The 23,606-nt window shown below is 40.1% G+C and overlaps 1 protein-coding gene across 1 annotated transcript in view; it reads left to right on the top strand.

Moving 5' to 3' along the window:
- The window catches only part of slc67a1 (solute carrier family 67 member 1), a 116,210-nt gene that overhangs the window by 28,138 nt on the left and 64,466 nt on the right, over window positions 1-23,606 (top strand). The window contains exons 2-4 of the mRNA XM_072592067.1: window positions 5,952-6,049; window positions 10,469-10,614; window positions 10,715-10,847. Coding sequence (XP_072448168.1) covers window positions 5,952-6,049; window positions 10,469-10,614; window positions 10,715-10,847 — 377 coding nt within the window. The remainder of the gene's footprint in view (window positions 1-5,951; window positions 6,050-10,468; window positions 10,615-10,714; window positions 10,848-23,606) is intronic.

Here is a 23,606-nt window from a genome sequence, read left to right as displayed (position 1 = left end):
GTCCGCAATTCAATTGGATCATGGCAGAATTAACATTCCTCACATCCATATTCCTGCCCTTTTCCTGTAACCCTAGATTCCCCTACTGATCAAGAATCTACCTGTCACAAGGACTTTGCCCTCCAGCTCTATGTGGCATGGAGTGCCAAAGATTTTCAACCCTCTGAAAGAAGAAATTTATCCTCATAGCAGTGAGGCTATGCCTGTTCTAGACCCCCTCATGAGGGGGAAACATCCTCTCAGCATTTGCCCTATCAAGCACCTTAATAATCCGATATGTGTCAATGAGATTATTTCTCATTTTTCTAAATTATAATGAGCTGAGTCATAACCTGTTTATCTTCACTCATAAGACAATCCCTCTTTACCAGGGATCCTCCGAATGAACCTTCTCCAAACTGCCTCCAGTAAACTAATATTTTTTTTTGTAAGGGGACAAAGCTGTTCACAATATTCCAGATGTGGTCTCAGCAGTACGTTGTACAGTTGTGATGTCTTATAGTCCAACTCCTTTGAAATAAGGGCCAGGATTCCATTAGCCTTCCTGATTACCTGCTGCAACTGTGTGCTAGCCTTCTGTGTTTCATACACCAGTACCTCCAAATCTCTTCCTGTTGCAGCTTTCTGCAGCTTTTCTTCATTTTAATAATACTCTGTTCTTTTGTTCTCCCTTCCAAAATGAACAACCTTGCATTTGTCAATATTATACTCCATTTTCCAACTTTATGCCTACTTACTTAACACATCATTATCTCTCTGCAAAATGTTTGTATTCTGCTGTCAACCTTTCCACTTTGTGTCATCTGCAGATTTGTTACAGTATACTCACTTCCTTCCTCCAAATCATTAATATAAGTTGTAAACAGTCGTAGTCCCAGCACTGGAACCCCAATGGTTACAGGTTTCCAATCTGAGAAAAGTTCCTTTACCCCCCCTTGTCTGTCTCCAACCTATCAGCCAATTCTTTAGACATGACAGTCTATTATATCCAACATTGTGGACTTTTATGGCATAACATTTCATGAGACATCTTGTTGAAAGCCTTCTGGAAATCTAAATACAACACATCTACAGGTTCCCCTCTCTACCTTTTGTCTGATACTTCCTCAAAAAACTCTAGTAAATTGGTCAAACATGATTTTGCTTTCATGAAATCATTCTGACTCTGCTTGATTAGATTTTGATTTTCTAAATATTCTGCTATTACTCCTTAATAATTAATTCCAACAATAGATGTCAGGCTTGTTGGCCTATAATTAACTGTTTTTTTGCCTCCCTCTCTCATTGATTAGGGGTATGACATTGGTAATTTCCAATCCTCTAATACTTTTCTAGAATCCAAGGATTTTTGGAAAATTGCAATCAATGTATCCACTACCTCCTGTAGTTACCTCTTTTAGGATGCAGGCCATCAGGGCCAGGGAACTTGTCTGCCTGTAGCTCCATTAGTTTACCTAATATTACTTCTCTAGTGATGATGATAGGACGTAATTTGTCCCCCGTGTTCTTTAGTATTAATGGGATGTTCGAAGTATCATCCAACATAAAGACTGATGGAAAATATCTGTTTAATTCCTCTGTCATTTCCTTGTTCCCCATAGCTATCTTCAATATTAATTTTCTGAGCAGCTTATGTTCACTTTGACTTCTCCCATCCTTTTTACATATTTGAAGAAGGTCTTCTTGACAGTTTTTCAGTTTTTGTAATCCTCATTAGTTTGACCTTGTAGTTCATATTCTCTGTCCTTATCTTTTTAGTCTTTCTTTGCTGGGTTATAAATTGGGGCTCTCAATGACTTTTGCCTCGTCTTATGCTTTTCAACTGAATACTCTCCTTAATTTTCTTGGTTAGCCTTGGATCGTAAACATAGAGTCATAGAGATGTACAGCATTGAAACAGATCTTTGGTCCAACTCGTCCATGCCAACCAGATATCCTAAATAAATTTGGTCTGATTTGCCAGCATTTGGCCCATATTCTTCTAAATCTTTCCTATTCATATACTCATCCAGATGCCTTTTAAATGTTGTAATTGTACCAGCCTCCACTACTTCCTCTGGCAGCTCATTCCATACACCCACCACCCTGTGCATGAAAATGTTGCCCCTTAGGTCCCTTTTAAATCTTTCCCCTTTCACCCTAAACTTGTGCCCTCTAGTTTTGGACTTCCTCACCCCAGGGTAAAGACCTTGTCTATTTATCCTATCCATGCCCCTCATGATTTCAAAAACCCCTCTCAGGTCACCCCTCAGCCTCCGATGCTCCAGGGAAAATAGTACCAACCTGTTCAGTCTCTTCCCAATAGTTCAAACCCTCCAACCCTTACACAATCCTTGTAAATCTTTTCTGAACCCTTTCATGTTTCACAACATCCTTCTTAAATAAGAGAGACCAGAATTGCATGCAGTATTCCAAAAGTGGCTGAACCAATGTTCTGTATAGCTGCAACATGACCTCCTGACTCCTATACTCAATGCTCTGACCAATAAAGGAAGCATACCAATCACCTTCTTCACTATCCTATCTACCTGTGACTCCACTTTCAAAGAACTATGAACCTGCACTCCAAGGTCTCCTTGTTCAGCAACACTTGCTAGGACCTTACCACTAAATGTATAAGTTCACTCTGATGTGCCTTTCCAAAGCAGAGTACCTCCAATTTATCTAAATTGAATTCCATCTGCCAGTCCTTGGCCTATTAGCCCATCTGATCAAGATTCTATTGTACCACTGTGTTTAACTTGCATTAAGAAAATTACAATGAGGTGAGGACAGAATTAGTGAAATAGAACTGGACATATAGAGTGGCATGTGGTTGGTCTATCCTTTATCTTAGATTCTTTCCTCCACCCTGGGATGTATTTTTGATGAGAGTCATTGTAGTAATTGGAATGAGGTCAGCCAGGTGGACCTCATAAAATAGGTGTTCCCTGAATGGGGTTGTTAAGTTGGTCCAATAAAGAGTCCTGGCTGACAGATAGGAACAGGAATGTCAGGGGTTCTGTTCACTCTAGGAGCTGGTTCTGAGTTAGCTGGATCAGTATAATAGAGTATACACTTAGGTAAAAAGATGACTTGGTGATGGGATACTGGCCATCATGGAGTTATTTGAGTAGCAACAAGAAGAAAAACACGCCACTGTATAGATTCACTCACAACAGTCATCTTTGATTTGGGGTAAACATTTCTGGCATAATGCTACTATTTGGGAAGCTTGACTCATTTGATCCTGCCATCAAAGACTGGCCCATTATGTGGAAAGAATATATTATTATTTCTAGGAAAATGACATTTGGGCAGACGAAAAGAAATAAGTAATTCTCTTGACAGCATGTGGAACCACAGCTTTTTCAACCTTTAGGACCCTAATTTTCTCTGAGGCACCAGATACTAAAAACTTCCAAGAGTTGACAGGTTTAGCTAAGGAGTATTAAAACCCCAAGCCTCCTCAAATTCTGAGAAGCTAACCATTTCACTCAGCAGTTCAAGAACTAGGAGGATCCGTATTTTGACAAGGTTAAGATGACTGGCAGAGGCGTACGATTTTGGTTTAGATCTAAGTGAGATGCTGAGAGACTGTTTGGTATGTGGGATTAATGATGTAACCATATAAAAGTGCTGACTAGCTGAAGACAACTGGACTTCAAACAGGCACTACAATTGGCTTTGTCATTAGAAAATGTGGCAAGTTGAGCTTCTGAGTTACAGGGTATCCCAACAGAAGTGGATATCCTCACCAGGCTCACTGAGCTTGTGGAACACCACTTGAGTGAAAGCAATTGCATAGCCTCATCAGGAATATCCTGAACAGATGGACTCTAGGTCAGCCCGCAATAAAACCCCAAAACAAGCCAAGCCACGGACAAACTGTTAAAATTTTCTTGAAGATCTGAGCTAGCAGGCCGTTGTAGTTGCTGCCAGTATGCAGACTCAAGACAGCAAAGAGTCCCACTCGGCTTGAATTGAATAAGGTCACTCTTATGCTGGTATTCAGGAGAATGCACATTCTGGAAGGAACACATACATCTGGCTTGGAATAGTTCAATTTCTTCATGACAATCAAAATAAACATCTGGTTAAATTGTCACCTGGTTCTAACGGAGGTTGATACCGGCACAGCTGTATCTATGATTATGGAATCGGTCTATAGCAAAATTCGCTCTGGTGTCCAATCCTTAAGTTTATGTAAGACCTCAGCTCGACTGCAAATCTTTACTAGGGAACCTCTTACAGATTAAGGATACAACTTCAGTTCTGTTGAATTATTTCAGTCATGAATTACTTCCTTATATGTCTGCCACTACTTTTTTACTGTCATTCCTGCTAATCTATCCACCCAGTTCCCTTTAGCTAACTCTATCCTGATTTTATTGTAATTCCCTTCGTATTAATTAAACACAATTGTTTACAAACCACGTTTCTCACTGTCGAACTGAATGTTAGATTCTATTGTGTTTTGATCACTCCACCCTAGTGGATTTTTACTTGAGGTCATTGGTTAAAACTGCCTCATTACCCTTTACCAGATCTAAGACAACCTACTCCCTGGTTGGTTCCATGACATATTGCTAGAGGAAGAGACATAGAGCAGGGCAGGATTCCATTGAATTTTACAACATAGGAACAGTCCAATCTGTCCAACAGGCCTGTGCCTGTATTTATACTTTATACTGGTTTGCTCCCACCTTACTTTGATCAATTTATCAATATATCCTCCACTCCTTTCTCCCTCATGTTTTCATCTAGATTACCTTTAAACTAATCTTATACAATAATCTGAATGATTCCTAGTTGGTCATAAATTCCATATTTGAAACATTCTGAACAGGTTTCTCCTGAATTCAGTATTTTATATACAAATATATCGTGTTTTTGACCCTTAGTTTTGGAATTCCACTTAAGGATAAATATTTGTCTGCATTAACTTTTTTAAAATTGTTCATATTTTTATGACTCTCTCTCAGGTCATTTCGGAACTTTTTCTAGAAATGTGAGCTCCGGCCTGATCAGTTTTTCCTGGCATAATTGCATCCTTTCATTTCTAGTGTTGATTTTGTATACTAGTCTTGTGCATTTGTAATGCTTCTACATTCTTTGTATGGCAACTGGAATGGTACACACACGTTGTGTCACCAGCATTTTATCACTTTTGGTACCAATTGTCTCTGCTTTTGAATTTAGTTTCTTTAGAAGTGAAGCCCAGGGCTTTGTTTATACTTTTTAAGGTTTTATTAACCAATGTACCTTTGATTTTTTTTTAGATCTTTGCCCTTTCTTCGACTCTTTGTCTTCCATGAGTATAATGGAATCTCTACTCCCACAAAATACATCACTCTAGTTGTCTGTATTGAAATTTGCATTTTATTTACACAACCATTTTTCAGTTTTGTTAATGGCATCTTTAGTCTGTCACAGTCTCCCTCAGCATTACTCAAACACCTGAATTTCATGTCATCTGCAAATTTGGGTATTGTACTCCTAATTCCAAGTCCAAATCACAATAGTAAACATCAGCAGACCCACTCCAATCCCTGTGAGACATTGGCACAAGATGGGAAGCAAGCTTTAACCACTACACTGTTTTCAGTTTTGTAGCCAATTTGTTTTCTGTTGTATTTGATTGGAACTGGATGCTGCTTTTGACTCGTTGCTGTGACCCCTGCTGTACAATATAACAAAATTGCTTAGTATTTTCCTTGGAATTGAGCGTAATTTTGCCTGCCAGTTTACAGAGTAAGTTCATGTTTAATTTGTCATTGATACTTTGATAATATTTTGGTTGACCAGTGCTCAATAATCGTTAGCACACCTGAATCAGTGTTTCCTAAATGATGCTTCCATTTCACTAATATGAGGATGGAAGTGTTTTCCAGAACTACGTTCTGTGGTTCTAGACTTTAGAGCACTTTACAGTACTGTCCCAGAGTCTAACACAAATGTTTTGTCCATAGTATTTGTCGAAGAGGCTGGGGATGGATGCAATCATGTTTGGTAACCTTCAGACAACGTTTGCTGTTATCCAGCTCCTGGGAGGACCCCTATTTGGCAGGTAAATGTCTCGGAACAGGAAAAAGAATGACTGGATTCCCCAGGATTAAACTTCTTTCAAACTTTCTTTTATGACATGGAGCTCTTCTGCACAATGAATCCTGACCCTATAAGAACTGCTGTTCAATTCATCTCAACACTGTGAATCTCATAGACCTCCACTACATGTGTGCTTCAATCCTGGAACTCATGAGCTCCTCATCATTGCATATCTAAACTCAAAGATTAATACAACTCTGTTGGCACATAAAATATTTTGCTTTTGGACTTATTATATCACTTCAGCTTCTCAAAGTTTCAGGCTACTTCTTTGTTCCTTGGAAATTCGCTAATATTCTTGCATTCTGCCAAGTGTTGTTCTATTGCTTTGCTTTGGCACTTCTAAACTTATTGAAGCTACCATTAACTGTCAAATTGTCTATTATCTTTGAGGTTCTGCTAATATCCATGATCGTAATCCATGATCATAAATACAATGTTTAACTCTTCCATTCTTGCTTATGACCTTCATGTTTGGATCTCTGCTTTTGAATACTTTTGAATTCTATAAACCGTTGTCATCACCCTTGAATATTCAAAAATTTTCAGCATTTTAGAAATTTCAAATGGATTTCTAGTCTTTAATCTTGCATCAGAATTATTTTTATGGCAATTTAACTTCCTTTTACATTATGCTATATGTTGATGACTCATCTTATGATAGTATTTTGAACAGTCCTCAGTTCTCTCTCTGCCTTCCTCATCTTATCCATTCATTCTTCCAACCTGTCCAATATAAATTTGTACATGAAATGTGGACAGTTCTGACAAGGCTGAACTAATTGACAGCACTACATCTAAATAGATGATGGGGGAAGGCTTATTGAAATGCTGCAGTTTTTTTTTAGTGCTCCTATAATGTTTTAGGTATGGAAATCGCCAATTTTCCTGAAGATTCCGATCTCTGATCAGAATATTTGCCTTCCACAAAGGGAATCTCCCTTCCTCTCACAACCTAATCACTGAATTGCTCAGTGCCCATGAAAGTCACTGAAGCAATAAAAATATTATTTTCTTAAAATTCAATGACAGATTATTGTATATAATTTAAAACTCTTGAATGAACAGCCATCATCATTATCTTCAATAGCTTCATGATTGCTCATCTTCAAATATCATCTTTTGGCATCTCAGTACCTTCTCTGATGTCAAATGGAATGCCTAATTCCATGATCCAACTTATTGCTAAAACTCTCTCCAGGCAGCTTGGTTTTCTAATTCATGCCAAACACTTATTATTTCAACAATCTCTAGCTCATTGTAAAGTTCAAGACTACCTTAGATTTCAATTGTGAGCACATATCAAGGAGAGCTCTTACAATGCATTATAATTCGCACTCCTTAAAAATACCTTGTTTCTGGAATTTGTAAGTTTGATATTCCTATCTCCATCATTCTTCCTGTAGACTTCTAAAATCTACAGATTCTGGAGTCTCCACTACTACTGACCACTTTTACATTGTTTCTCCATTCTACCATACAACCCACCCAACCCAATTATCTTCAGAAAAGCAAATGGTATGTTAGAAATGTAATGGTATGTTGGCTTTATTACAAAAGGATTTGAGTTCAGAAGTGGGAATGTTTTCGTAAAGTTATAAGGGCCTTGTGAGATCGCACCTGAAATATTGCGTGCAAAGTTTGGCTGTCCGACTTAAGAGAAAATATACTTGCCATAGAGAGAAAGCTGCGTGGATACACTTGGCTGAAACTTGGGATGGCAGGATAGTCTTATGAGGAGAAATTGGTTCTTGCTGCAGACGCTGAGTGCAATTTTCAGCAGGTGTGCGACTGAGTCATTTAACTAAAGTTAGCAATGATTAGGAAGAGTTATGTCCAGTGTGTGGCAGCATTGAGCCTCAGTTCTGAAAGTGGATAAAGATCTTCAGTGCTACATAGATGAAGTATGTAATGCCATCTATAAGTCAAATATTTCAATATTTCCATCTGTTTTATGCAGTATATGCTTTCTCCCATATGAGGGTTCCAGAAATTGTTGGTTTGGCACCTAAACATTGCAGCATGAAAAGAGGAAAGTTCAAGTCTTTGTGATTTAGAAGTGAAGTTGCATTGTTAACAGTTTGAGGCATTAAAATAAAATTCCAATTCACTGCTGTCATTTTAATTTTGACTATAAAGAATTACACAAAGTTTTCTTCTGGAATAAAAAAGACACTTATCCTTCAGAATATAAGCTCCTTTTAAAGACTTTCAACAAGTTTAATTTAGATAAATGTGAGGTGCTGCATTTTGGGAAAGCAAATCTTAGTAGGACTTATACAATTAATGGTAAGGTCCTAGGGAGGGTTGCTGAACAAAGCCACCTTGGAGTGCAGGTTCATAGCTCCTTGAAAGTGGAGTCACAGGTAGATAGGATAGTGAAGAAGGCGTTCGGTATGCTTTCTTTTTTTGGTCAGAGTATTGAGTGCAGGGATTGGGAGGTCATGTTGTGGCTGTACAGGACACTGGTTAAGCCACTGTTGGAATATTGTGTGCAATCCTGTCCCCTTCCTATCGGAAAGATGTTGTGAAACTTGAAAGGATTCAGAAAAGATTTACAAGGAGTTGCCAGGATTGGAGGATTTGAGATAAAGGGAGAGGTTGAATAGACTGGAAATTTATAAAATCATGAGGGGCATGGATAGGATAAATAGACAAAGTCTTTTCCCTGGGGTGGGGGAGTCCAGAACTAGGGGGCATAGGTTTAGGGTGAGAGGGAAATGATATAAATAAGACCTAACAGGCAACTTTTTCGTGCAGAAGGTGAATTAGCTGCCAGAGGAAGTGGTGGAGGCTAGTATAATTGCAACATTTAAAATGCATCTGGATGGGTATATGAATTGGAAGGGTTTGGAGGGATATGCTGGCAGGTGGGACTAGATTGAATTGGGATATCAGGTCGGCATGGACGAGTTGGACCAAAGGGTCTGTTTCCATGCTGCACATCTCTATGACTCTATGATAACAATCATATAGTCGAAAAGTGTTGTGCCTGAAAAGCGCCGCCGGTCAGGCAGCAGCCGAGGAGCAGGAGAGTCAGGAATGATGAAGAGCTTATGCTCAAAACATCGACTCTCCTGCTCCTCAGATGCTGCCTGACCAGTTGTGCTTTTCCAGCACCACATTTTTCTACTCTGATCTCCAGCATCTGCAGTCCTCACTTTCTCCTAATAATCATATGAAGAAGGTAGGGAGATGAGTGAGTGCCAGGTAAATACATGAGTGCTTGGATTAGGTTAGAGGTTGTGGAGAGTATTGAGTCACCAATGAGCAGAAGGAACTTAGAGTTGGTGTTGCTGTTGGTTAGGTGGGTGGTTATTGGGTCTAGGGTGTGGTCGGGGTGTTCAATTGAGGAAGTGGTTTCGGGTCTGTCAAGGTAAGTTTCATCTGTTGGAGATGTCAGCTCAGGGTGGAGGGAGGTTGGGGTTTTGGGGGTTGTCAGGTTAGAGAAGTATTGAGGTCGGGGGTGTAACTGGGCACTGTCAGTGATTCACTCCAACAGTAGTCCAGATTTTTAATTCTGTAATTTCTCCTAGGTCACTATTAAACTTAGATGCCAGAACCCTCCAAATTCTCTGATTTTGGGGAGCTTTTCAGAGGGTTCCAGATGAAGGGGACTTGCCAGTTGGAATTTTCAATTTCCTGGGCAGTTCCCTTGGAGTCAGCTGTAATGGGAATTCTGCATGTTCCCAACATGCACTGCTACAGCTATGTGATGTTTGGAATATGTATGTCTGTTTCCAAATTGTAAGTAAAAGCAGCCTGAAGTCCTGATGGTAATCTCTGTCTGAGGTTTGATGCAGTTACACAGGGATTGATCGCTGTTAAAGTCCTCAGTCCCTTTTGGTAGAGACAAGGGAACACAGGGAACTGACATGAGACAGCACATCTGAATATAATTGTGCATATTTTGTTGGTGCAGGTCTAGTTGATGGTAAGACTATTTATTTATTTCTCAATTATATGGTATTTAAGACATTTACCATCTCTAACACTAGCTTCTGAAGTGTCCACTTGTTTATGATATGTTTATTGGCATGAGCTGGCAATGAATTTTAAAATAATTTATCAAATGTGAATTTGTGAACTTAGCTAAACTGTGGTCTTCAAGTGGAATTTTGGTAAGAGGACACGTTCCAATGTAGCTGTTTTGCAAACTGACATAATAGTGCGTATTTTCTTAATTGTTACAGATTAAAGCTATATTTTTGTCACACTAGAATATTTCTACCTTTCATCTATCTTGGCTGCTGACTGTGGAGAAATGTTTAGAAAATTTTCCATCTGTTCTGTGTGTTCCCACAGTTGTCACTGTAGTTATGTGCCTGTTAATTTAATTACAGGAATCTTTGATAGAGTGTTCTTATTTTACTGCTGATAGGTTTGGTGATTTATTTGGGGGGCGTGCTGCCCTGTCGCTGGCATACCTCTCCTCAGGGTTTGCCTACCTTCTGATGGGCCTTTCAACAAGTGTGCCACTACTTTTCCTTTCCAGACTGCCCACAGTCTTCATGCATGGGATGCAAGGTATAGTACTGAATGGTACTTTTTCTCTTCTTTCCTTTTTTGACTTGTTACTTCTGTGTCTGATTTTAAAATGCATTTATTTCCTTTTAAACTCTCCCAGCTGCTCAGATGATTGTGACTGATCTGTCTTCAGAGTCAGAACGGGCAGGTGCCCTGGGGAAACTTGGTCTCTCATATGGTGTAGGGATGATCATTGGCTCTACAACTGGTGGTTTGCTGATCTCTAATTATGGGTAAGTACCAAAGGGTATGCCTGTATTTTCAACAGACCTCGGTGCAGCAATCAAAACACTCTCTAAATTCTCTCATCATTCAGGTCCTTGTTCAACTCTTAGAAGTTCTATATGCAGTAGTCGCACACAGAATCAGTTAGGCTCAGTTGTAATCTTCCTCAAGCTGAATGACCTGATGTCAGGCTCATTCCTTAATGAAAGTCAGAATTGTGGAGGAGAAAAAGAAAAACATTGGATTATACGGAATTTACAACTTTATTTTCAAAATCCCATGGTATAGCACTAACTTACTGAAGCATTGATTTTAATTTGTTATTTGTGTGTGAAATCTCTTCCAAATCAATTTTATATGAGCTTCTTTTTTCTTCCTCCACTGAAGACGTTGATTTCTTGATAGAGTATATTTCTATGATTCCTTAGTCCCAACTTGTGCATGCACCTAAATGATGTGGTTCAGTAAGTTATTCTGAGTGAAATGACAGCAGGAAGAGGATAATGCCCAGAACCACCCTGCCTGATGTCCATTTCTGCAGTTTTCAGCAGTGTGCAAGGGTGACTCACCTGTGTGACAAACTCAACAAGAATTCTTGCTACATTGCTAATCAGAACTGCATTGATTCAGTTTGTGCCTTGTGCTCACACAAAGATACTTTCTGTTGAAGTTCAGCTGGAGGAAAGCATGGCCTTCTGTCATCATGTAACCCATTTGCAAATCCACATTCAGTTTATAAAATCGAACTCAGGTTAACAAATGTATAGCTCCTTTAAGTTAAATTGATTTCTTAATGGATCAGACTTTAGACTCAACTGAGAAGTTTTTGCACTTAAAACAATTCTAATTTGTGTTCATCTGACACGGGCTTCTAAAGTGTCCATTTATTTTTGATACGTTTATTGGAATGAGCTGGCAATGATCTTTAAAATAATATATCAAAAGTGACCTGAGAGTTTGATGTGCGAAATTAAAATGTTAACTTGGTCAACCTCCATAACTGACCTAAACACATTAGATTTAATTTCTTACTCAAAATGTAGATTGTGGATTCCTTGTATGGCTTTGACTGCCCCTACTTCTCCTAACTGCATGAGCCTTACAAAGGCATGCTCTGTATCTAGTAGAGAAAACAGTTTGTGTATGATATTGAATCCAGTTTAAGATGAAAAATGCTGCCATTGTCAAATGTGTAATGATTCACTTCGATTGCGATTTAATAATTTGCCTACTTCATTCATATCATGTATTTTCAAAGTTTGTGAGAAGATTTGTAGCTCGGGTGCTCATTGTTGTGGTTCTGTTCGCCGCGCTGGGAATTTGTGTTACAGACGTTTCATTCCCTGTCTAGGTGACATCCTCAGTGCTTGGGATCCTCCTGTGAAGCGCTTCTGTGATGTTTTCTCCGGCATTTATAGTGGTTTGTCTCTGCCGCTTCCGGTTGTCAGTTCCAGCTGTCCGTTGCAGTGGTCGGTATATTGGGTCCAGGTCGATGTGCTTATTGATTGAATCTGTGGATGAGTGCCATGCCTCTAGGAATTCCCTGGCTGTTCCCTGTTTGGCTTGTCCTATAACAGTAGTGTTGTCCCAGTCAAGCTCATGTTGCTTGTCATCTGCGTGTGTGGCTACTAAGGATAGCTGGTCGTGTCGTTTCGTGGCTAGTTGGTGTTCATGGATGCGGATCATTAGCTGTCTTCCTGTTTGTCCGATGTAGTGTTTTGTGCAGTCATTGCATGTGATTTTGTACACTACATTAGTTTTGCTCATGTTGGGTATCGGGTCCTTCGTTCTGGTGAGTTGTTGTCTTGAGAGTGGCTGTTGGTTTGCGTGCTGTTATGAGTCCTAGTGGTCACAGTAGTCTGGCTGTCAGTTCAGAAATGCTCTTGATGTATGGTAGTGTGGCTAGTCCTTTGGGTTGCGGCATGTCCTCGTTCCGTTGTCTTTCCCTTAGGAATCTGTTGATGAAATTGCGCGAGTATCCATTTTTGGCGAATACATTGTAGAGGTGTTCTTCTTCCTCTTTTTGCAGTTCTGGTGTACTGCAGTGTGTTGTGGCCCTTTTGAACAGTGTCTTGACGCAACTTCTTTTGTGTGTGTTGGGGTGGTTGCTTTTGTAGTTTAGGACTTGGTCTGTGTGTGTGGCTTTCCTGTATACCTTTGTGGTGAATTCTCCATTCAGTGTTCTCTGTACCATCACGTCTAGGAATGGGGGTTGGTTGTCCTTTTCTTCCTCTCTAGTGAATCAGATTCCTGTGAGTGTGGCGTTGATGATCCTGTGTGTGTTCTCTATTTCTGTGTTTTTAATGATTTACAAAGGTGTCATCCACATATCTGACCCAGAGTTTGGGTTGAATTTGCAGTAAGACTGTTTGTTCTAATCTTTGCATTACCGCTTCTGCTGTGAGTCCAGAGATGGGTGAGCCCATGGGTGTGCCGTTGATTTGTTCATATATTTAGTTGTTGAATGTGAAGTGTGTTGTGAGGCACAGGTCCAGTAGTTTGAGTATGCCGTCTTTGTTGATAGGTTCACCATCCTGTTGTCTGTTCTATCAACAAAGACCAACTCCCATTCCTATACGTGATGGTATAGAGAACACTGAATGGAGAATTCACCACAAAGGTATACAGGAAAGCCACACGCACAGACCAAGTCCTAAACTACAAAAGCAACCACCCCAACACACACAAAAGAAGTTGCGTCAAGACACTGTTCAAAAGGGCCACAACACACTGCAGTACACCAGAACTGCAAAAAGAGGAAGAAGAACACCTCTACAATGTATTCGCCAAAAATGGATACTCGCGCAATTTCATCAACAGATTCCTAAGGGAAAGACAACGGAACGAGGACATGCCGCAACCCAAAGGACTAGCCACACTACCATACATCAAGAGCATTTCTGAACTGACAGCCAGACTACTGTGACCACTAGGACTCATAACAGCACGCAAACCAACAGCCACTCTCAGACAACAACTCACCAGAACGAAGGACCCGATACCCAGCATAAGCAAAACCAATGTAGTGTACAAACTCCCATGCAAGGACTGCACAAAACACTACATAGGACCAACAGGAAGACAGCTAACGATCCGCACCCATGAACACCAACTAGCCACGAAACGACACGACCAGCTATCCTTAGTAGCCACACATGCAGATGACAAGCAACATGAGCTTGACTGGGACAACACTACTGTTATAGGACAAGCCAAACAGGGAACAGCCAGGGAATTCCTAGAGGCATGGCACTCATCCACAGATTCAATCAATAAGCACATCGACCTGGACCCAATATACCGACCACTGCAACAGACAGCTGGAACTGACAACCGGAAGTGGCAGGTACAAACCACTATAAATGCCGGAGGAAACAACACAGAAGCGCTTCACAGGAGGATCCCAAGCACTGAGGATGTCACCTAGACAGGGAATGAAACATCTGCAACACAAATTCCCAGCTCGGCGAGCAGAACCACAACATATCATGTGTATCTCTGTCTAGGCCACAACACCATACTGAACATAAAGCCACTCCACTGAACACCTGTACTACCTCATTTTCTGGAGTTCTTCCCTTCACTGCCTACAATTTCATAGTTTCCCAATCCCTCTCTGCATGCTTCTGCCTCCTTTCCAAAATCCATAAACAGGACTGCTCTGGCTACCTCATTATTTCACTCTGTTCCTGCCTGCCTGCCTGAACTTACTACTTTCTACTGCAGTTCCAAATTTTTTTTTTCTCCTCTTCTGTTCTTATGTACATTTTTGACTCATTTGATGTCCTATGTCATTTCAACCGTTTCCAGTTTCCTAACTCTAATCGCCACCTGTTTACTATGGAAGTCCAATCCTTCTACCTTCATTCCCCACCAGGACAATCTCAAAGCTCTCTGCTTCTTCCTCAAATGAAGCCCAATCAGCCCTTTTCATCTCCACTCCAGATACACCTGTCTTTGTGTGAGATGGGTAGATTATTAATCGTTCTAGTGCTACTCCAGTCCCATTCTTTTCTTTGTCCAGTACATTGATGACTGCATCAGTGTTACCCTTCATCGTCATCATGAAGTAAAAATTTGGTTTTTGTTTCCAATTATCACATTTCTCTTACCTTCACCTGATTCATCTTTGACTTCTCTCTTCCCTTCTGCAATATTTCTTTCTCCACTTTAAAAATAGGCAGTTGCCTAATGCAAAAAACAGATCAATGCTGTCCCACAGCTGTCTCAACCACACTGCTTCATACCCCGCTTCTGTAAGAAGTCCATTTCACTGTACTAGATTCTCCATCTTAGTTTCTCGTCAGTCGATGCAAGCATTCCTCTCAGCAGTTCCAAAATATATCTTCCTTTTTCCTCAACTGAGAATTCCCACTCAAGGTGATTGACAGGACAGCATGGTGGCTCAGTGGTTAAGCACTGCTGCCTCACAGAGCCAGGGATCTGTGTTCGATTCCACCCTCGGGTGACTGTCTGTCTGTCTGTGGGGAGTTTGCAGATTCTCAGTGTCTGCTTGGGTTTCCTCCCACAGTCCAAAGATGTGCAGGTTAGGTGGATTGGCCATGACAAATTTCCTGTAGTGTTCTGCGATGTGCAGACTAGTCGGATTAGCCATGAGAAATACAGAGTTGCGGAGATAAGATATGGGGGTGGTACTGGGTGGGGTGCTTTTTGGAGGGTTGGTGTGGACTTGAACAACCTATCCTCACACTGTAGAAATTCTATGGAAATGCCTGATCCATCTCATATACTTCTATCCTCATGTCTGCCTCACCCACCCAGGACTACTATTAAGTTTCTTTTGACCTCACCTTCACCCTACCAGACTAAATTCTCCATGAATTATCCTTCCATATTTCTGCCCATTCCAGCAAGATGTCAGCATTAACACATCTTTCCCTGAATTCCCTTTCAGTGTTCTGTTGAGAACATTCTCTCCATGGCACTCAGATTCTTTTCTCAGTCACCCCTAACATCTTCTCCCTTCCTTACAGCACTTTTCAAAACAAATTTAGGAGATGCGGCACCTGTCTTTACCCCTCCTCCATTCTCAGTTCAAGGCCTCAAACACTACTTCCATGTTCAACAATGATTTGCTTGGACTTATTTCAATTTAGTTTAGCGTATTTACTATTTACAGTGTGATCTCTACATTTGGAAGGCTGTGCACTGACTGGGTGATCACTTTACAGAATCCCTCCGTTCAGTCTACAAGCATGACCCTGAGCTTCCAGTTGCTTGCTGTTTTATTTCCTTCACCATTTTACTATATTAACCTCTCTATTCATGGCTTGTTACAGTTTCACTGAAGCCCAACACAAGCTCAAAAAATAACACTGCATCCTTAACTTCACACACTGCAGTCTCTGGACTCAACACTGAATTTAACAACCATAATCTCTGTCTTTACATTGTTCACTGGGTATTTTTCACTTCAATTTTGCAGGGTTGGCTTTGATTTGTGTGGAGGTCCTTGATATAAGTCAGGATTAGGTATCAGAAAAGTGAAATTTATATTGAAATGGCTTGTTTTGAGGAATTCTTTCCCCATAAGAATAATGTAAATACAGAGGGACAGGGACTGTTTCAACTCTTATCAGGGAAATTTCCCTCATAAGAAAGAATGGAATGAGGTAGGGATAGGGACTGTTGCTTAAGGAAATGTTGTGTTTCATACCCAGCAACCAAAATATGTCCTATATATGTACCATACCTCCTAAAATCCACATGTGCAACTGTCTCTGGTGACAAGGATCTCATTGGTTAGTGAGGTGGTAAGACTGGTTTTCCAAATTGGGTGTACCATTCCTTGATCTCCATCAATCCAAGTCATAAAGTCACAAATTCAAGCACACAAACATTATCCACACAAAAATGTGGTAGATTTCTCTCGCCTCTTACTCCAGAAGAGAAGAAATTGTTTCAATACGGTGTTGCTGATTTAGCAGCAGTCTTTCACAGTCTTCAGACATGTCTAAATGCCTCTGCTCATTATTACTGCAAGTTTCTTAAACCTGTTTTTGTGGCCATACTTCACCCTGGCCCTCCGATATAATAGTAGATTGCACAGTGGCTCAAATCTACCCCTAATAATTCTGGCCTAATTGTCGTACATTGGTTCTGATCCAAACTGACAGCTCTCAGCTCTGCGCTATACCTTTGATTCTGGCCTGCCTGTTATACCAAAGTTCTGAATATTTTTAATAAAAACTAAATTAAAAAATACTGCAAATGCTGTAAATCAGAAACAAAACAGAAATTTCTAGGATAAGCTCAGCACGTCTTGCAGCATCTGTGGAGAGAAATCAAAGTTAATGTTTCAGGTTGGAAGGGTCACTTGACAGGAAACATTATCTCTAATTTCTCTCCACAGATGCTGCCAGATGTGCTGAGTTTTTCCAGTAATTTTCGTTTTTGTTTCTAACTGTTTTTGTCACTTTGTACCCAGCATCCTTTGATCAGTCAGCACTGAGTATCAAGCTTTTGATTCTTTGATACAGGGGTCTGCAATATACTGTACGTTGCAAATAGTGAGTTGTACTGTATGTCATGATACAATGACGTGTGGGGAAATTTTGTTTAGTTCCTCAAAACATTAGCAGTGTGAGTGCAAAGCAATGTATATCACAATACTGTGTATCCTGGACCCATTACACCTTTCTTTACCTCATCATGTTACTTTCATATAGTTTTTGAGCAGCCATTCATGCCTCATTTGGACTCAAACTTCTTTTCTATATCTATGATCACTCTCTTTGTTCCATCATTTTTTTTTTGTTATTTAAACTCACCTGTCCTCCAATCTATCATAGATCTTTTCCTTTGTTCATCCTGCTTCCTTCTCCCTTCCACTGTCTTAAACCCTAAAGCTTCTGACTTTCTTCAGTTCTGATGAAAGGTTATCAACCTGAAATGTTAACTCTCTTTCTGTCCACAATGCTACTGGATTTGCTGAGTTTTCCCAGCTCTTGTTTTACTACCTTGATAGTTATCCTCATTTTCTTTCTATTACTCGTGCATTTTTGTCTGTGCTGATAGAGAGATATCTGTGATAACCATTTGTGTTTTAAAGGATTTGATGGTGAACCTGCCAATGCTTTTAAAAAAGATGCCGAGAAACAACCAGCCACTATCGTCTTTTTGCAATCCGCGTATCTAACAGAAGGGGGCAACAAAGTGCTGGCAATAGATCTCAGAAGTTAGGTTGGGCTCTGTGTTGGCTGTTTTGTGCACTGAGTTGATGTACTCTGGGAGAGACTAGACAGACTGAGTTTGATTTCCCTGTCATTATTCAGGCTATAGTTAGGCTTTAAAATGTATCTGTGGTACATTATATGAGTAGAAAGATTTGAGGATCATGGTTTCATTTTTATAGGTGTTTTTCTGATATCATGCTATATTCTGTAAAGCAGAAGGCTGCAAAAATCTTAGTTTGAGATGATCAAAGTAAGACTTGTATTTATATTGCACCCTTCCTGATCTCAGAATGTTCAAAGCATGCCGATTGAAACCTTAGTGCCAATGTACTGGAAACAAAGAAAACAGTTTGTTTAGAGCAAGACCTAGAAACAGTAACGAAGTGACTGAAAATCTGTTTTTAATGTTGATTCAGGAATAAATATTGAGAAAGTGCCATGAAATCCTACGTTCACCTCAGAGCGCAGGAAGAGTTTAAATTTAAAATCTGTAAAAGAGCGCCTTGACTAATTCATAGCAGTTACTCAATGAGAGACTGGATTATCAGTTTTAATTTTTGTACTCTAGTTTTTAGAGTGAAACTTGAACCCACGACCTTTTGACTCAGAAATGAAAGTGCTGTCCTCTACGTCATAGTTAAGACCATTAAAGGAACCATCTGTATACTGTAAATCCCACAGGAGATGTTGGTGCTTGTTTTAAATGATAACATTATAAACATCTGTCTGTTTCACGAAGGCTCTGAGGTCGGTACCAGACAAGAAACTGTCTGAGAGTTTAGACTATAAATAGTGAGTAGTCTTAATCTGACTGAGTCAGTGCTTGACACACTGAGCTTTCACCCATCTGCTAACTGGAAAATTTTTCTGAAGCTGTTCACTTTTCCTTGGGGCAACCTCAAGCACACCATTTGCTCACTGATGCCTCATTCAATTGATTTGTGAGTCTAGATGATGAGTTTTGACAGCAGAAAGTATCAGAGTCAAGTTGAATCTTATGCCTACTCATCAGCCATTCATGCATCTTCCAGACTTATTTCTTCCTACCTGCGTGTGCTGAATCTGCATGGATTGACAACTGTACCTGAGGCCTTCTGGTTTATTTTAAGCAGGATATCATTGAAGTATTTTGATATGCTTTACCTTAACCAATACATAAGTTGACGAATTGTTCGGAGATGACAGTTTAATCAAATGCCAGCCAAGTGTCCTCAAGGATATCTCTGTGTTGAGCTATGACATCATTGTAAAACAATTCTTGTGAACAAGCAAATGAACACTTCTGCAATAAGAATTGTTAAAAACAATGGGGAAATAAGCAATAAGGTCTAACAAGTCTTAGCCTAGTTGTTTGATCTGTACTGATAGATGACAGTTGGGTCACCTCAACAAACTTGACACAATTGTTAGTGTAGTGGAGAGTTCCTAATACTAATTGCTGCCCAGCAACCTCCATATAAACTCTCAATATAGTTGTTAGGAGATTGGATTCAGCTATGTATACTAGGGGACGACTTCCATGATTTGTACTTATTCACAGTTAGTGTGACAGAGACCATGGCGAAACAATGTAAAAGCTGTGTGAATTTCTTTTTTAAAAAGCATCAAATTAAATTTCTTGGAAGAGGTCCCAACATCCAGGCCATGCTTCAGATGAAATATAGATTCTTGAGCAGTGTCACACCTCACTGGGCTAGCACACTGGAAGTCAAAATGCACCATTCCTAGAACCAGGAAAGGTTCCCCAATTTACTTGACTTTCAGATCTAGGTTGACAGAAAACATGGTCCTTGTTTGTTAACATACTTGTTAACAAATATGACTGTTTGTTTATAACAATTTTTTTTCATTCATGGGACGAGGTCATGGCTGGCTAGGCCAGCATTTATTGCCCAACCCTAATTGCCCACAGGGCAATTGGAGTCACATATAGGCCAGACTAGGTGAGGATAGCAGTTTCCTTTTCCGAAAGAAGTTAGTGAACCAGGTGGGTTTTTTTTCCTTGAAATTGACAATGATTTAATGGTCATTGTTTGAATTCCAGATTTTTATTGAATTCAGATTCTACCAGATTTGAACTTAAGTCCCTAGAATATTACCTGGAATAATAGTCCAGTAGTAGTAGCACTAAGCTGTTGCTTTTATGGTCCTTTAGGGAAGGAAATCCTTATCTGGTCTGTCCTACATGTGACTCCAGATCCACAGCAATGTCGTTGACTCTTAACTGCCCTCTGGGCAATTAGGTATGGGCAATAAATGCCAACAATGCCCCCATCCAGTAAATAAATAAACAAAAGTGTCACCCTGCTGTTGACTAGCAACTGACTGGAACTTAATGAGACTTTTCTCAACCTAACTCAAATATTTGACTCTGGGATGAGTTACTGACCACATATCCAAGCCATCACTATGCCCTTCTACATACACCTTTCCTTACGTTACCCAATTTCCCCCGTCACAGTCATTTCTTCCTGAAACCCTCAATCATGCTCTACTGCTATTTCAATGCAACTTCTCGCTGTTCTTCGATATTTATCCTTGGTAAACATGAGGTCATCCAAAATTTTGCTGGTCACATCCTTTCTTGCGCTAAGCCTTGTTCACCCATTTCCCTGTGCTCCCTGGCTTATGTTGTGCCTCAATCAAGTAATGTCTTGGTTTTAAAATTCCTGTTCTTGTTTTCAAATCCCTCCTTCCTATCTCTGTAATTTCCTACAGCCCTGTAGCTCCCTGAGATTCCTGTACACGTTTAATTCTGGTCCCTGGTGTTTTGCTTTTGTACAGTATACTGCCTTGGGAAATTGTAACACTCCCTCGCAGCTTACTGCACTACCATCCCCATGGCTCTCAATTTACAGGTGATAGGTGGTCAACAGTATGTTATAATTGCAAAGCCTCGAGCAAATTTTGATACTCCAATACTTAATAAAATAGAACATGTTTCTCTTTTTTTCCCTTAATTTTATTTCTTTCTCTCTTTTTATAATTGTATTATAGAAAGTGTTGTTGGATTTTTCCCAGTGATAATTGAGGCCAATGAATGGGGGGGGATGGGTGAAATGCCCACTTTTAATTTCTTTGTTCATAATATCTGTGTGTTTTTTTATCCTTTGTCTGGATTTGGGGTGCGGTTCCAGCCAGAGTGAGCTATGGAGGTATATATGGGTACTGTAAGCTCCCCTATGGGCGGGGGCGGGGGGGGGGGGGGGGCGGGAAAGAGTCTCCCATTGTATGTTGTAATTGGTTTAGTTTATTGGTTCATAGTGGATGTAGTTTTTGAAAATTTTTTTGTTGTTGTAGTTTTAGTGTACGTATTTTTTTTAGCCTCTGAGTCTCTAGTTATTTGCATTTGGTGCGTTGTGAGTAGGGTTCTTCCTCTCTGGTTCAAGAGTTGTTTTAAAGGATATGGCTTAAGTGTTTTTTTAAATGGTGCACCTGGAATATTAAGGGGAGTCACTCGCCAATTTAAGAGATAAAAAGTACTTTTAAGTCTTAGGAAGAAAAGCTTGATTGTGTTGCAAGAAACCAATATTGATGATAAGGAGCACCTAAAGCTACAGCAGGGGGTGATTCGATCAGGTGTTCTTTTTGTCCTTTAACACTAAGAGCACTAAGGAATGGCTATACTTGTTCAGAAGAATCTCCCATTTAAGTTATTAGATCAAATGAAGGATGATTATGGGTGCTTGTGATCTTTAAAACTTTAATACATGGTAAGGAGTATAGCATTCTAAATGTTTACTACCCCCGGCACACTCCTTCAAATTCCTGAATGATACATATTCTAAATTGATTGACCTTGGAACACGATGTATAATCATAGGGGAGATTTTAGTCTCCTCATGAATCCTACATTGGATAGAATGCCCAAGTCCCCCAGGTATATTTCTACAATCTAAATAATTGGTTGACTTATGCTTGGAATTGGGATTGGTGGATGTTTGGAGGTGTCTCCACTCTACGGGTAGGGACTTCACCTTTTTTCTCTAATCTGCACAAGTGTTATACAAGGATTTACCTTTTTCTAGCTCTTTCAGCTTTTTTGGAATCAGTGATGTCCTGTAAAATTGGAAATATAGCCATTTCAATCATGTGACAGTATATTTGGACGTTAAGATTAAGGGCAATGAAATAGGCTCATGGTATTAGTGAATAGATCCTTTTATTCTGAAGGACAGTAAGTTTGTCGAGTACTTTTAGAATGAGTTTAAAGCATTCTTGACTATCAATTCAGGCACAACCAGTAACCCATCTATACTTTGGGAGACAGCTAAGGCCTATGCAAGGGGGATAGCTATCTCTTATTTGGCAAGTCTGAAATGACAGGAGGGAGAGTTGCAGCATTTGTTTGAGGCTCGGTTGAAGCCAGTCAAGACAAGCATATATTGATAGGCCATAAGTAACTAAATTACAGCAAATCACAGCTCTCCAGGCTGCTTTGAACTCCATGCTCACTCAGATAGGTGAAGAGAGAACTCTCTTTGGTGAAACAAAGGCGATTTGAGCATGGCAATAGGCCAGGTAAATACCTGGCATATCTGGCCAGGAGAAAGAGTGACCCCCCCCAATCTATTACATCAATCAGAGAGGGTTCTGAGGCTTTTTCTTGTAACTCCAAAAAGATTAATGCAGCATTTCAGAAATTTTGCTCTGAACTATATCTGTTGGAATGCTGTGAGGATAGGCTGGTTAAGATGGTGTCCTTCCAGGTGTGACTTTGGAAGAGGTGTCTCTTCTCAATGCTCCCTTGACAGTGCAAGAGATACAGGAGGTAGTGAGACAACTCCAAAGTGGAAAGACACCTAGCCCTGATGGTCTCCCAAGTGAACTCTAGAAACAATTTATAAATATATTGTCTGGGCCAATGCTGAACATGTACAATTATTCATACAGTCAGGACTGCCATCCCTGAGAGAGGCCAATATCTCTCCCATTCTCAAGCAAGGGAAGACCCTGGAGGACTGTGCCTCCTATAGGCCCATTTCACTGTTAAATTCACTTTAAAATTTAACCAAGACATTTGCTTTGAGATTGGAGAAGGTATTGTATTGGCGGTAGGACCAGTAGGTCCTCGAATAATATTAGAAGATTGCTGCTGACACACTTGGGCCATATTCGGTCATCGGTTCAGGGCTTGGTGATCTCCCTAGACGCAGAGAAAGCATTCGACCGGCTGAAACGGCCATATCTTTTTTATAATTTTGAATTGTTCAGTCTAGGTGATGTCTTTATTAGATGGGTGGAAGACCTGTATAGCGATCCTAAGGCAGCAGTTCTCACCAATGGTGTAAGATCCAATAATTTTAGTATTGGCAGGGGCACTCGGCGAGGTTGTCACCTCTCACCGCTATTGTTTACACTGGTGATTGAGCCACTGGCAGAAGTTATCTGGAGGGACCCTGGTATAGTTGTCCCAGAGGTGGGATCAAGGGTGCATAAGATTACATCATACTCAGATGATCTCCTCTTCTTATCAAATCCTGCAGTTTCTGTACCCCATTTAATACAACACATTAATTTATTTGGCTTTTTTTTGGGGGATACAAGATCAATTTTGTGAGGTCGGAGGCT

This window comes from Chiloscyllium punctatum, chromosome 22, assembly GCF_047496795.1.
Source record: "Chiloscyllium punctatum isolate Juve2018m chromosome 22, sChiPun1.3, whole genome shotgun sequence".
Classification (NCBI taxonomy): domain Eukaryota; kingdom Metazoa; phylum Chordata; class Chondrichthyes; order Orectolobiformes; family Hemiscylliidae; genus Chiloscyllium; species Chiloscyllium punctatum.
This window is presented reverse-complemented; position numbering and strand designations above follow the sequence as displayed.